General features: G+C 45.7%; 1 protein-coding gene across 2 annotated transcripts in view; it reads right to left on the bottom strand.

Annotated features, from left to right (window-relative positions):
• VAT1L (vesicle amine transport 1 like) overlaps nucleotides 1-15,172 on the bottom strand; it is a 141,579-nt gene extending 126,407 nt beyond the window's left edge. The window contains exon 1 of one of the 2 annotated variants that reach the window (XM_084861365.1): nucleotides 14,813-15,172. In XM_084861365.1, coding sequence (XP_084717491.1) covers nucleotides 14,813-15,039 — 227 coding nt within the window. In that variant the 5' untranslated portion in view covers nucleotides 15,040-15,172. The remainder of the gene's footprint in view (nucleotides 1-14,812) is intronic. The other variant, XM_084861366.1, reaches the window with a different exon arrangement.
• Between the last annotated feature and the right edge of the window lie 288 nt (nucleotides 15,173-15,460).

Genomic DNA, 15,460 nt, shown 5'->3' with positions numbered 1-15,460 from the left:
CCCAGTAGCTGGGATAAGGGACAGCTGGGTCCTAAAAGGCTGTTCTGAGTGGTGTGCTCAATATCCACTACAAGAAGGGTGGCATGATCTCCCTTTCAGGGTTTCATTCCCTTGTGGTTACAGAGCAGTTATAACTGACGGTATTTACGGAGCTCCTTTGCACAGTAGTCCCTGATGAGAAAGGATCCGGGTGATCTTATCACTAATGCTGGGAACGCAGAGAGGAGAATGAGATCTTTAAATAGGGACCTAAAGGAATGAGAGAAAGGTAAAAAAGAGGAATTGAAGGGATCAAATAATCAAGGGATGGATGGAGACCAACAAAAAAAGAGAAGGGTAAAGGCAGATGAACTGTCTAAATGCATGCAGGAGTAGATCTTAAATGTGGTCACACACAAACGAAATGGAAACTGTGATGGGATGGAGGTGGTGGCTAACACTATGGTGGTAATCAACTTGCAATGTATAAAAGTATCAAAGCAACCATTCTACCCTTTAAAGTTTCATATTATATGTCAGTTGTATCTCAACGCTGAGAAGAAAAGGCGGGCCTTTTACAGGGTTTTATAAACAATTTTCTGTTATTAAAATAAAAACCATGCAGGATTGGTAAATCGCTCAGGAAAACCCATGAAAAATATTAGCACAGGGTTTTCTTTGTGTCTGTTGGAAGTTAGAGATCACAGAATGCTGGAGGAGACCTGGACATTGTGAGAACACCATCAAATTGCAAAGGCAGAATTTGGGATTCTCTCAGTTTGGTGAACATCTATGACCCAGCAGCCACGGCACCCTCTGCCCGCAGTAATAGAGGGAGAGGGCTTGGTGTGATGCTTTGTTCTGAGTAAAAGCATCAGGGAAGGTATACCCTTCTTTATTCTTCTCAGTCTTGCTGCTTCTATATTCATCAGAGCATTTACCTCCAAATTGAAGGGAGGGAAGAGAGGCAGGTGTTTGAGTTATTCCCTCATTTCCCCAGAACTGAAGTTTTCCTTTTTGTTTGTTGTTTGTATCACAGCTGATAACTTGAAAATGCCTAAGGCAATAGGCATTGATCTTGAAAGACTTTGTTCCAAACTCGTTTCCTGGTTTGTTTGTTTTTTTTTCCTTTTGGGTTGTTTGTTTAAACACCTGTTTTGTTATCTCAAGACTCTGAGAATAGACTGATACAAATCTGCTTCTCCTTGTCTAAAGCAAGGACACCTTTTTGCAAATCCCCAATGGCATCTGTCATTTGAGAACAATCAGAATTGTCCCGGATGAACCTCAGGAAGCATGGAGGCATCCACAGGAAAGTATCACTTAGGAACTGTGTGTCCTTTGCTTACCCCACCTCTCCATGGAGGGGAAAGATAGTGTCTGACAGTGCTTGACTTCTTACTGGAGACTTAGAGGGACAGGGTCCCCATAGAGAAACAGTCTATTTTTGCTATAACATGACAGTTATCGTATAAGTCATTGCTGCTGACAAAAGCGTTTAGTGAAACAATTGTCTCAATAGGAAAAATGGCAGCATTTCCTAATAGAACACTTCAGTGATGGAAATGTGTATGTGTGGCGCCCGCCAGCCATACGTGGTTATAGAATATCTGAAATGTGACTAGTATGACTGAGGGACTGAACTTTTAATTTTAGTTAACCTATATCTACATTTAATTAGCCTACAAAAGAGGCAGTCATCAATCACTACCCTACTGTCTTCCCCATACACTACAAGCAACTCCGAGGCAGAGTGCTTTAAAACCCATTGTTCAGAGTTCACTGCTTAGTACATTCCAGACTTGCAAACAAGGTTCCTCCACGAAAGGAGTCAATGGGAACATATGTAGGAGTAGTTCAAGCTTATTTCCTTCTTTCTTCTTGCTACCTTATTTCAGCCATGGTTGGCTGGTAGCCTTGTGTGTATGCTGGGAGTGGTAAGGGGGAGAAGGAAGAGCAAAAGGTCTGCTTTGGGAAGAGTAAATATTTAATCCTGAACAAGAAAGGAATAGTTGTGAAAGGTGAGCAGAGATAAAAAGAGGGGGCGGGGCAGGGGCTGAGGGCCTGGGAGAGTAAGACAGTGCGGGAAGACAGTGGCAGTAATATGAGGCACTGGGGAGATACAAACAGAAAGTGTATTTTTGAGAAGTTTCCCTCCAAAGCAGGAATGGATCCAGCTTTTGTGTTTCCTGAAGGACCAAACAGAATTTGACAGTGCTTTTCAAGTATGTTGGAAGTTGGGCTTCTATTCAAGAGCAAATAGGCCCAGCCACTTCAAGGCCACAAAAGGTGGAAGCAGGAGGGGAGAAAATAGGAAAAGAAAAAATTGTTAAAAGAGCAAAAGGAAGAAGATGAGTCTCTCATAATTGTTGCTGGCTGAGGGCAGAGGCTCCCAGGAGAGGAGAGGATGAAAATTGCCTTTGCTTTCTTTCCCATGAAGCAACAGTCCCATAGGCATGGGCCATCTCCTCTGTGGTCAGACAGAGAAGGTTCTCAAGGATCTGAAGGCAGATAAACCTGAAAGCACCGTTGCGGGAAGGTGGGCATGTTGCTCTCTGCGTTACACACCCCTGGTTCCAGTCCAGGCTGCCAAATGTTGAGTCAGAGTTTATTACAAGGTCCCTGATCAGAACAATTTTAGCAAGTTTAGCCAGGAGGATAAAGAGGATCCAATCACAAAGTCGCTCAGATGAATCATAGGAACTGCAGGTTTAATAGCATCTCATTAGCTGATTGAACTAGATGTGGCGTAGATAAGTAAAGCAATTCTTTCTAATCTTAGACAAGGGATCTTCTTCTTCTTCTTCTTTTTTTTTTTTTTTTAAAGGATGTCTAACTTGATGGATAGTCTATTTAAAGGAGCGAGTGTGTCTGTGTTGGGAGGAAGGGCAGAGGGCTACGTAGAATGCAGCTGGAAAGCCTCATCAGAGTTCACTGTAGAATTCGGATTGTCTCAGCCAGTGGGGCTGCCCCGTCATATACATCTATTTGCATGAAGAGCAGAGAAGCCTTCTTAGGGAAAGGAAAAACCCAAAACTCATCCTAAGTGTGAGTTGGAGAATATGAGCCTGAATGAAGAAGCTCGTGGCAAAACAAGAGGAAAGCTTGGCTCTGGGTGTGAAGTTGCCATGACTCAGGTCACCGGTCAGTCCAGGGACTGTGTCTAGGATAGAGCAGTAAAAGGTGGATGTACAGTGAGGGAAGATGTGGACTCTGGAGAGGAGAGACAAACCCTGGGTCACATCACAGCTCTCTGCCTTATTAGTTGTGTGGTCTTTAACAAGCTCCCTCACCTCTTTGATCCTGTTTCTTTAGCTGTAAAAGGTTTGGTATCATAGAAATTCTCCTAAAACACCTAACTCAGTACTTGTGGCACACAGAGAGTACTCAATAAAGGTCATTATGATGATAATGATGATAAATAATTAATGCCAAGGCTTTCATTATTATTAATTTGATTAGCCTAAGAAGGAGGCCTATTAAATATACATTGCTTTGCAATCTGTGTTGGGTGGAAAGGGCACCACAGCCCAAGTAGCGGGCCAGACCTGGAGTGGAGAGGAAGTGGCAAAGTCGCTCATGGCTTCAGGGTAAGGAAGGAGGAGCAGAACAGGCAACAGGAGAGGGCCAGAAGCAATGGGGAACCAGGATAACTGTTCTGAGCCCCCTGCAATAGCCCCTGGGAAACCCTTGCAACTATTGGGAGATATTGAAGGGTGGGGGTCCTATTACCTACAAAGAAAGATAGGGGCAGAGTCATGGACATACAGTTTGTTTGAAAATCGTTTTCCCTCCAAGAGTTGAAAGTAATTATTTTCAAGTTTGATTAAGATATAATTGACATTGCATTAGGTTCAAGTGTACAACATAATGATTTGATATTTGCATATATTGCAAAATAGTTAGCACAGTGTTTTTAGGTAAGCGTTGTTCTCATATCCAGCTGGTGGGCTCTGGGGTTCCCAGGTATACAAGCAAGCTTTTGGAATAACAATCATCAGAAGCCCTACAGTGGGTGTTTTCCAAGAGCCCTGGCCTCCTGCACTCCATAGAGCTGATGTCGATAAGGAGAAAATTACAGAGCATCTTGAGAAGTCGAAACCCACCTTCCCCAGCCTAGGGAAAGTAGTTATTAGAGATAAACTTGGAGATTCAAGAGAACAGACTATGTAAAGGAGAGGTAAGTCTCCCTGAAAACATAGCATGCTGGAGAGATATAGGCCTCTTATCAGTGAAAGCTGAGATGACAGAGGGGAGCTGGAAGCCACATTGGCTTAGAATGGCCACTGTTTGTATTAAGAAAGCCTTATCTACAAGTGAGATGGCAACCTCTGCAGAAATGTACAGCTAAACTTTTGGGAAATGTCATATTCACCCAGTTTCCAAACATTTATTGAGCACCAAGCTTGCCATTCATCAGTTAAACGATTATAGAGAATGTTTCTGGAATTTCCAAGACTGGAGGGGAGGGTACAGGGGGGATAAATGGTGATGGATGGAAACTTGAATTGGGGTGATGAACACACAACACAGTGTACAGATGATGTGTTGTGGAACTGTGCACATGAAACCTGTATAATCTTGTTAACCAGTGTCACCCCAATACATTCAATCAATAGGATTAAAAAATAAACAAACAAACAAAAAACCCACACACACAAACCTTTTATGGCTTAGGGATGGGAGAATGAGCATTTTTTCTATCATAATGCAAGGCATTTTATACCCCTTCCCAGGATGCTTATAAATACCCTCTGCAAATGGAAAAAATGATGGGCCTCAAATTTGAAAATATTGTGCATGTTATTTAATATGACTCAATAACATTGTGCTGAAAAATTAAGGTCCCAGGGTAGAGAATGAAGGTGTCTTCCTCCAGTCCCCTCTCTGATTCTTTACTTTCTCTGGTGAATAAGACATACTCTTATCCCCCAGGGTGGCTACCATTTTTTTTTTTATCAGTCCTATGTGTTTCTTACTATTGTCTTCTTCTAACTGTTCTCCTTTCCTTTTGGAGTACCACCACCCCAACACAACACATGCACGCACTCACGCACACACACACACACACACACACACACACACACACACAACCACACACTTTTCATGCTTTCCTCATGTGGCTATCAATCATGATGCCTCATTCTAGGTCAGGGTAGGAGTTCCTTAGACACACATGTCCAATCACAGCACTTCATTTTCTTGGGCCAGAGAAAAAAGAGATGGGGCAGGGGGAGAGGGGGACTGGTATGTGATTCACAAAGGGCCAATCAGATTCCTGCCTTGATATATGAATATTGGAAGAAAAAAATTCTCTTTGCACTGGGTTTTACTACACCTGCCCCAGGCAGCTGGACCTAAAGGTCACCACCTTTTCTAGTGCCTAGAAGGAAGCTCAATTGCATAGGGGCACCTGAAGCTAACTTGCGAGGAGAGAAAAGAAAAAAAATATGGAAGGAAAAAAAGGGGGAGAGCCAAGAATTCCAGCAACAAATGCATCATGGTGGCCAGGAAAGCCAAAATAAGGAAAAAAGAAGTCAGGACAGAAGTGATTGGTCTTCTGTTTAAATATCTCTAAGCTTGGCCCAGTTTCTGTCACACAGTGTCACACAGTAGGAGCACAATTCATTTGGGATTTTTTTCCATCTCCTATGTTTTCAGGAATTCATCTGGATATTTTTGCTTATATCTTGATATAGTGGGACATCCTATCTGGACCGCATGTTTGTTTTTTAGTCCTCACCTGAAGATATGTTTTATTAATTTTTTTTTTTTTTAGTGAAAGAGGAAGAGGGAGGTGGGGGAGAATGAAGGAGGGAGGGAGGGAGGAAGGGATAAAGAGAGAGAAACATAGATCAGTTGCCTCCTGTATGCTTGTGATGTATAAGATGACGATCCAACCAACCGAGAACTGAACCATCTGGCCATGTCTGGGCCTCTTTTGATGTTAAGATCTTATACCCTTTGGGAAAGATAAATGGGGTCTGAATAGAAAACTTTATAAAGCAGAGAGTAACTTTCTAATGTCCTATTTCTTTGCATCTCCTCTCCACCATAATATATATTGGACATATACTATGTGACAGAGGTCTTCATTCATTCAACAAATATGAAATGGGCTAACATCATTGCTAAGTACTTAAGATAAATTATATTTTATAGTCACACACAAAAAAAAATGTGCCCCTTAGTCATTATTATATCCACAGAGTATGGGTATCCTATTTAATAAAAGAATAATATGCAAATTGACCATCACTCCAACACACAAGATGGCCACCCCATGTAGTCAAAGATGGCCACTCCCATATGGACACAAGATGGCCACCACAAGATGGCAAGCAGGGGAGGGCAGTTGTAGGCAACCAGCCATCAGAGGAGGGCAGTTGGGAGCAACCAGGCCTGCAGGAGAGGGCAGTTAGGGGGACCATGCCTGCAGAAGGCAGTTGGGAAGGATCAGGCCTGCAAGGGAGAGCAGTTGTGGGTGATCAGGCCTACAGGGGAGGGCAGTTAGGGGTGACCGGCTGACAGAGAAGAACATTTAGGGGTGACCAGGCCTGCAGAGGAGGGCAGTTAGGAGGGACCAGGCCTGCAGGGGAGGGCAGTTGGGGGAGACCAAGCCAGCAGAGGAGGGCATTTGGGGGGACCAGGCCTGAAAGAGAGAGCAGTTAGAGGTGACCAGGCTGGCAGGGGAGGACAGTTAGGGGTGACTGGGCTGGCAGAGAAGGGAAATTGGGGGTAACCAGGCCCACAGGGGAGGGCAGTTGGCGGTGACCAGGTCAGCAAGGGGGGGCAGTTAGGGGCAACCAGGCTGGCAAGGGAGGGCAGTTTGGGGTTACCGGGCCAGCAGAGGGCAGTTAGAGGCAATTGGGCTAGCAGGGGAGCAGTTAGAGGTTGATTAAGCTGGCAGGGGAGTGGTTAGGGGGTGATTAGGCTGGCAGGCAGAAACAGTTAGGGGCGATCAGCTAGGCAGACAGGCGAGTGGTTGGGAGCCAGCAGTCCTGGGTTATGAGAGGGATGTCCAACTGCCCATTCAGGCACGATCTGGCAGTTGGACATCCCTTGAGGGGTCCCAGATTGGAGAGGTTGCACGTCAAGCTGAGTTTTTTCATGTACCAGGCCTCTAGTAATTAATAATTGCTAAAATTATCAGAGCCAAGATTTGAATCCTAGTCTATTTCACTTCCAACATTAACTATTTTATAATAAAAAAAGCATACTGCCTCCCATCCAGGTTGAATGTATAGTCTTGTCCAAAAAATAAATCATTATCATTCCTCTCACAGAAGAGAATTATCTTGCACTACACTCTGGTGACTACATCTATTTAGAGAAGTCAAGAGGAAGGGGACCCAATGCTTTTATTTGCCAAGCGGGTTCATGATTCCAGACCAAATAGTGGGGATGAGGCTTGGCTAGGGGGTCAAGACTCACACACAGAAGGAGATTGAAGTCAGAAGCTCACTGCCTGCTTTCATCAAGAAAATATCACATTCAATGATGAAACAACCCCTTTGACTGGAGTATCTATTTTTGTCTCCTGGGCCTTCAGACATTAAATTTACTCATTTTAATACCATGACTCCAGCCAGTTTTCTGTGTGAGATCACACACATAGGAATCAAACTAATTTGAAATAGCACTCCTGCTGCCCTTTTTTATGAAGAGTCTCTTCTTGTTTCAAATTGAACTTTTTCTTCTATGACAAATGTCAAGATGTCATAAAAGATATCTATTAAGAATGAGAAGTGCCATGAACTTGGGGCCATGAGGTGCTATTTTCCCATGCTCTGTTGTCAGTGTTGAATGTCAGTGATGTGCCAAAAAGTCAGTAATTTTGGTTCCTTTGAATGAGAGTGAACCAAAGTCCAGCGGCTGGCCTATGTATGCACACCCGGGTATCAGAGAAACCTCTGCTGCTTATCAGTGGGTATGCAGGCAGCTGGTGTGATAGTAGCAAGAGATCAGTTCAAATTCATTCCCAACCCTGGGAATGCAATTCAAAAGCCAGCATCCTATGCAGTTTGCTGGGAGGACAAGGATTAAGTGGATGGCATCAAGTCCTCATTCAGTCTTTTACAGCTCAGTGACTTAAAAGAAAGGAAAATAACCTTTACTGAGTACCTGCAGTGTGCAAGGAATAGTCAGGACTTTCATGGACTCTTGGTCTTCAGTCAGGACTTTCACAGACCCTTCAGTCCACAGGCTGACTCTCCATGCCCTTGCTGGTTTGGCTCACTGGATAGAGAGTCAGCCTATGGACTGAAGGGTCCCAGGTTTATTTCCAGTCAAGGACACATGCCCAGGTTGTGGGCTCCATCCCATTGCGGGTATACTGGAGGCAGCCATTCAATGATTCTCTCTCATCGTTGATGTTTTTATCTCTCTCTTCTTCTCCCTTCCTGTCTGAAATTAATTTAAAAAATTAAAATTAAAAAAAAAGATGCCAAAAAGTAAGTGTTATTACCAAGATGGTGATACAGGCAAGTAGAAAGTGTTATTTGCTTATGATCACACAGGCATGGTGAGGCAGAGTGAGTCTGCAGTCAGATCTGTTGAAGCTTCTCACTATTTGCTCTCATCTCTGAGTCCCAATGTCATCTTTTAGGAAGAAAGGATAATATGCTCATGGATTTGAGGAAATCAGATGAAAAATGGGCAAGAATATTAGCTCTGTCCCTGCAAAGATGCTGCAAGTGGCAGGTAGAGTGAGCATGATCATCCGTCATCATTCCCTCTGCCCATCATGAGCCACCTGTCCTTGGTTTCCGTCTAGTGCCTGATAATTTAGATCAGACTGATGTTTATGGGAACCTACTCTCTGTCTGTTATTCTCTACTTTCCTTTTTGATGAAGTCCATCCTTTATTGGCTAAAGAACCAGACATTGTCACCATCCCCAGCCCTCACCAGTGAGGACAGAGTTAAAGGGAGCATCAAACTTCAATGAATAAGAAAGAACCATAAGGTAGCATCTCCATCTTCCCATCACCAAATGGGGCTCAGTGTGACTCAGCATAGTCATCCTTTCCTGTCAAATCCTGACATCTCCATCCAACACTTTCTTCCCATCTCTGTGCCAGGGTGGCTCCTCCTGGCTTGGGTTGGGTATTAGACACACTGCAAGCAATTTCTCAGTTTTACAGCCTCTGTGCCACTTAACCTCATGTACTGCATTTATTTATTTCATAAACATGGGGAAGATCATATTGGCTGCATTTCCTTGGATTGACCTAGCAGTGACAGTTTAATGCTGTGTTGTTTGGGGCCACTTTGTGCTCAGGCTGCCAGTGCAGCAATAGCCCAATTGAGGCCAAGGGGGCAGAGGAAGGAGCTCGAATGTCTTGAGTGGATCTCAGGAGTGGTGATTGGGTTTAATCAGCATGGGTATTCTGGGTCAACAGGCATAGCAATTTGATCCTTGATGAATCCCAGGAACATCCCATACCTAAGAAATGAAGGGAGGAAAAGTGGATGTGATGCAGAAATATATTTTTAAAACATTTTTCCTTTTTTTAAAAAAAACATATTTTATTGATTTCAAAGAGGAAGGGAGAGAAACATCAATGATGATAGAGAATCATTGATCGACTGCCTCCTTCACACCCCACACTGGGGATCAAGCCCAAAACCTCGGCATATGCCCTGACTGGGATTCAAATTGCGACCTCATGGTTCATAGATAGATGCTCAACCACTGAGCCTCGCTGTCCAGGCAAAAACATATTTCATTTTGAAGGGTTGAGGCAAGATGTCACTGTACAATTCTGAGTCTTATTAGTTAACACTTTTCTCTATATATTCCTGATTCCAGCCTTTGTGTCTGTCTGTCTGTGTCCTCTCTCTCTCTCTTTCTCTCTCTCGCCTTTGTCACTGTCTCTGATTTTCCAATTCCCAAATGTAAAGCAGCCAGGAGCAAGGCAGACTTGGATTATCATGCCACTTGTCCACTTAGTAGTTAGCAATCTTGACATGCCTCTGAATGGCAGCTCCCCATCTTTAAAATGGAGATAGCAGTACCGGTCTTATGGAGTTGCCATTAGGATAAAATGAAACAAAGAGTATATAACAGGCAATTCAGTTCCTGGCTCATAACAAGGGTTCAATAAATGTTAGTTCTTTCTCGTATCTCCAATATAATTTACCCTCATGATATATAGGGTCCCATCAATCTGTTGGCTTTCCTCTAGCGTGGGCTGCCCTCAGCCCATTTTCAGATCAACCAATGGAGCCATGACTGGCTGGAACCATTTTTCATCCAATTGGTCTCATTCCAGCGGTTTCATGGAGCCTCTTGCTGTAAATCAGTCTGGGAAAATAAACGTCCCCAATCCATTAGTGCCTTTCCACCACAAGCCAATTTGAGCCACAAACCAGACAAGGCTTGTTAATGGCCACTTAAAAACATTCCTGAAGCCCCACCTGGGACCCTCTGCCCCAGATCCTACCAGCTCCTTCCCCAGAGAAGCTCTCCTGTGACAAGACTGCTCAGAACAAAGGCATCGATCTGATCCTTATCAGTTAGGAGGGACCATGCTCCTGTAGTCCCAGAACAATTATTTTAGTGCCCCTTCCAAAAGAGTCCCAGCGTGAATGATAAACTATAGACGGTGTCTATGGAAACAAAAAATAATAGTTGAAATATTAATTGCTATCATTTATTGACCACTTGCTATGTGCTAGGCATCATCAGAAAGATCTTTATGCATAGTATCTCATTTAAACTCCATTACAACACTATAAAGGAAGGTGCTATGTTTATCTCCATTTTATAGAAAACTCACGTTTAGAGGAGTAAGCAACCTGTTCAAGGTTAACCATCAGTGTAGAGGGCACGCAGTCTGTGCTTCACCCCATCCCCTTTACTAGGCAGTGCACCCATCCACCTGCTGGGAGTGCTGGTTGCTCCCTGAGAGCAGTCCTCTTCCCCGCTTTCCCACTTCAAAGGGGGACTGCCCTTGGTCAAACAGAAGCCACCTCTGCTTGAAAGGATACCCCTGACTCAGGAAGTAGCCCGCAGTCCAAAACCAACCGAAGAAAGTGGGAAGGACAAGCAGTGGAGGGTACAAAATGCTTCTGTTGCTTCTAGGTCAGATTAGCTCTCTAGGTCAGATTAGCTCCGTGGTACAATTCATGCTGGAGAACTCCTAATGGGATCCAGATGAAACCAAATCCTTACTTAGCTTCTTTCCCTGCCCTGCTCCTCTTGCTCCCATTCTCAATCAGCCACTTAAAAAAATCCCAGTCACAGGCTCTACTTCCAGGGACCAGGCCTAAGACACCCCGTTAGCAAGTGGCAGAGCTGGGACTCATGTCTAGAAAGATCTAACTCTTAATCATTAAGCAGATGTGACATGATGTTGCCTAATTATATACGTGATTAAAATGATAGCCTCTAAGTTATCAAGGCACCAAGAAATGACAACAGTCACAATAGCTACGGTTCTTCAGTGCCAACTGTGGGTCAGTCTCTTTCCTGCATCTGATCCAGCCAATACCATGAAATCCATCTTATTATCCCCATTTTGCAGTCGAGGCATGGAAAGCTCAGAGGAGGTAAGAGATTGGTCCACAGATAGAAGGTGGTGGGGCTTTGCCTTCCGTTCGGCCCATCTTCCTCCAAAGGCATCGTGCTGCTTTAGTTTGGTGCTTAAATCACTCGCCATGTAGCTTGTTCAATGAATGGTTGATAAAATGAGTTCCCCATGAGAGCTAATGTTCTTGTAACAATTTAGACAGAAAACTCTCCTATACCTCCTACCCCACGCTCCTTGAGTTGGTTCTTTTTGAGCTGTATTTGACCACATGTCTCTACTTTAGAGGAAAGCCATTTTGCTCTGAAAACAGCCACAGAGCATTCCCTTAAGCCAGACATAAAAAGATCAAAGGAGCTATATGCACGGAAAAAGGGAAAGCAAGCTTACATGCCAGAGGTCGGGAGAAGTAAATCACATTTCTCGTGGCTTTACCGTGGAGAGAGATAAAATAAAAGGAAAATAACAGGAGAGACAGACCAGGGTTCAAATCCTAACTCTACTATCTGTGTGATGTTTTTTTTGGGCAAATTACTCAACATCTCCAAGCCCCAATTTGCTCTACCATTAATACCTATCTCATTGGACCATAAGTGAGAGGGTGTAAGTGAGATATAATATGTATTTCCCCCACCCCTTCTCTTCCATGCCCATCAAATTTATACAGAAACCAACTTGGACCTTCATTCTGAATACCAGGTCTGAATACTAGTTCAGATGAACTAGGCTTTATTCCCAAGCATAAAGCTTATCCATTAAAAATAGAGAGCAGATAAAAGGGGGACCTTCAACCAAGAGGCCATCCACTGATTCATAAAAACACAGAATGAGTCATCTTGGCTCTCAAGGCTAAACTTACGATCAATGAGCATCTTTGGCCAGCCAATCCCAGCCCAGTAAAGGAGGAAGGGCCTAGCAGGCAATCTTCAAAAACCTATTCCCACCCCCCCTTGCAAAACTCTGCTTCCAGCTTAGTGAAATGGAAATCAATCTGGGGCCTTTGCTATCCTGTATTCCAAAGGCTCCCCAGCCCTGGCTGGCTTTCTGAGCAACTGGGGTGAAGGATCTGCAGTGGTTGCCGTTGTGTGTGTGTGTGTGTGTGTGTGTGTGTGTGTGTATGTATGTGTGTGTACACACATGCATACAGCTCTAATGAAGAACAGGATTGTGTATCTGGCTTTGAAAAATCAATCTCCTAGCTTTCATCTTGACATTTATTATCTCAAAATGCTTCAGCGCCTGTCAGTGTTTATGCACTTAGCATAAGGCTGGAGAACCCAGACCTATTGACACTACAGATGACAGCCTTTTCTTCAAAAAGGAGCTTCAACGTTTTCACTCCCTGGATACATACACGGATTCCTAGAACCAATCTCAATTTGGATGGAGAGTCATAAATTATACCTATTCGTGCGTGTGCGTGCGCGCACACACACACACACACACACACACACACACACACAACATATTTTTGATTGGTGGTTATGGAAGGTGAATTATCAATATACATGATTTTAATCTTACTAAGCAGACATTCTTCCATCAGCAAGTGAAGAAAAGTAATGATGAAACAACCCCCCTCCAAGCATTTTTTTTTCTCTATCCATTCATTCAGCGATAACTTATTTAGGATGTACTGTGCCATGCACTGGAGATTTCTCTGTGAAAAGGTCAGACACATAAGCTTTGTCTTCAGGGATCAATCAGTTTGGTCAAGTCAAGAGTTAACAAAATGGAACTATATAGGAGTCCCAGTTTGCAAAAGCTGCTTTCCTTGCCCTGAATTCCCCAGGGAGAGGCCCAACCCAAGAGTCCTGTTGAGAATCAGGCATGACCAGCATCATGTATGCAGAGCCAACCAGAGACCAGTCCCCTGCTTCTCTCACCGGCTGCCTTCCAGTTTGGCAAATGAAACCTGCGTCTGCTCTCCAAGTAGCAAGGCAGGGGAATCTCCTTTCCCTTTTTATTTATTTACTTATTTTGCCTGTAGACATGGTCCCAGGTTCTGGGAACGTTGAGCTGGCTGCTGTGTTAAGAAGCAGTGCCTGTTGCGGGATTTAAAACACATACTAGTAGATGGGAAGGGAGATGCCATCTGACTGTGCTAACAGCAAGTTCCCCTGAGAGCTTCCCAGGCTGCTGCATATGGAACTCGGTTGGGGCCAGGAAACATTCCAGGTGAGCCCTCCCCCTAGAACTGCAGCGGAAGGATCCTATAGTGACTGCAGCCAGAGTCTTAAACACACCACTTGGCATCCCTTTGGTTCCAAGGAGTTCCCCCAGGAGGAGTGGGGAAGGGAAGGTCACTCAGATTGATGAGTCCATCCAAGACAGGAGCGGGCGTTCAGGGAAGATTAATCAGGTTTGGGATTTTCCCTTCTCAGAGACAGGCAGAAGATGCTAGCGGGGGAAGAGGGAGGCTTATGCTTCAGGCTTGAATGCCCTCTTCCCCCCGCCCCCTCCCCACACACATACCAGCACCACTACCACCAAGCTTAGACGCCTGGTACCTAACTCTGGCTTCCCAGTTCCTTTCCCCTAGCTTCCCAGTTCCTTTTCCCATCCCAGGCCTCAAGGAGGGAGGTGTGCAGGAGCAGGAAAAAGGACACATGTCAGCAGCCCCATCAGCAGGTCACATAGAGATGACAAGGATCAATGACCAAGATTGGCCATGGCACTTAGCGGAGACAGGATGATCTCCAGCAAATTTCTCTCTCTCTCTCTCTCTCTCTCTCTCTCTCTCTCTCTCTCTCTCTCTCTCTCTCTCTCCCTCCCTCCCTCCCTCCCTCCCTCCCTCCCTCCTTCCCTCCCTCCCTCCCTCCCTCCTGGTTTCCGCACCTGTAACGGGAGATGCTGAAAGCACCTAACTCACTGGGTCCCAGGAAGTATTAAATGCAATTGCTCACATAAAACTTAAAAACGATAGCTGGTGCACAGTAAGCCGACGGTTACAGTTATTTTTTTAACCATGTTACCATCAAACACACTATCCTGGCTGCTTCCCCCGCAGCGAAAGACCCAGAGTGCCGGATGCCACCATCCACCCTCGCGTCCCCTCCCGGGAGCTGTCTCCCCTGGTCACCCCTGGATCTGGTTGGGGAGGAGAAGGGCCACCTCTCAGCATCCTCCCCAGCATCAGCGGCGGCTGGCCGCCGAAAGACTCTGAGACCAGGGTCAGGGCGCGGAGTGGGGCGCCCGCGGCAGGGCCCCCCGGTCCCCGGCCCCACTATGCTCCGCCACCGCCTCCCGGGAGCGCCGAGCGCGCACAGAGAGAAAGCGAGAAAGGCGCGGATACTGGACCAGGCTTTGACGCGGATCTTGAGCTCGCCGTCCTGCGGCTCGGGCATGGCCTTCCTGGAGACCCGCAGCTTGTTGAGCCCCCCGAAGCCTGCGAGCACCACGGCGCGCATCTCCTGGGTGTCCCCGAGTCGGTGCGAGCCGCCGCCGCCCTCCGCAGGCTCCTTGCCTGTCTCCTTCTCGATCATTTGCTCCGTCTCTTCCGCCTTTTCCGCGCCTTCCTTGGCCATGGTGCGGGGGGCGCAGGGGCGCGAGGGCGCGGGCTGCGGCGGCTGCGGGGTCTCGGAGGTCCGCTCCCGCGGTCCCTCCTGTTGAATGTGGGGTGCTCGGTTGTGCAATGGCTGCAGCCCCCGCGAGCAGCGCCGCGGTCCACAGCCTCCGCCGTAATCCTCACAAGAGCTGCGCCCGCACCTGCTCACCTCCTTACTTTCCTGCCAAAGGAAGTCTCAACTCCAATTTCTGAACCAGTCTCAAATCAGGATCTTGATTGCAGCACCAGAGCCAGATTTCCCCCCCAATATTTGTGAATAAAACACGCAGAAAAGCCACTGTGTCCTTCGTTGTAGGCTCAGTACTTGGTTATATACGGCTCAGGCTCGGGGCCTTGAAATGGACAGAGATGAATGTCTGGGCCTGGAGGATGCCTCCCAA

The sequence above is a fragment of the Pipistrellus hanaki genome (assembly GCF_964339955.1).
Source record: "Pipistrellus hanaki genome assembly, chromosome: 15".
NCBI classification, from domain to species: Eukaryota; Metazoa; Chordata; class Mammalia; order Chiroptera; family Vespertilionidae; genus Pipistrellus; species Pipistrellus hanaki.
This window is presented reverse-complemented; position numbering and strand designations above follow the sequence as displayed.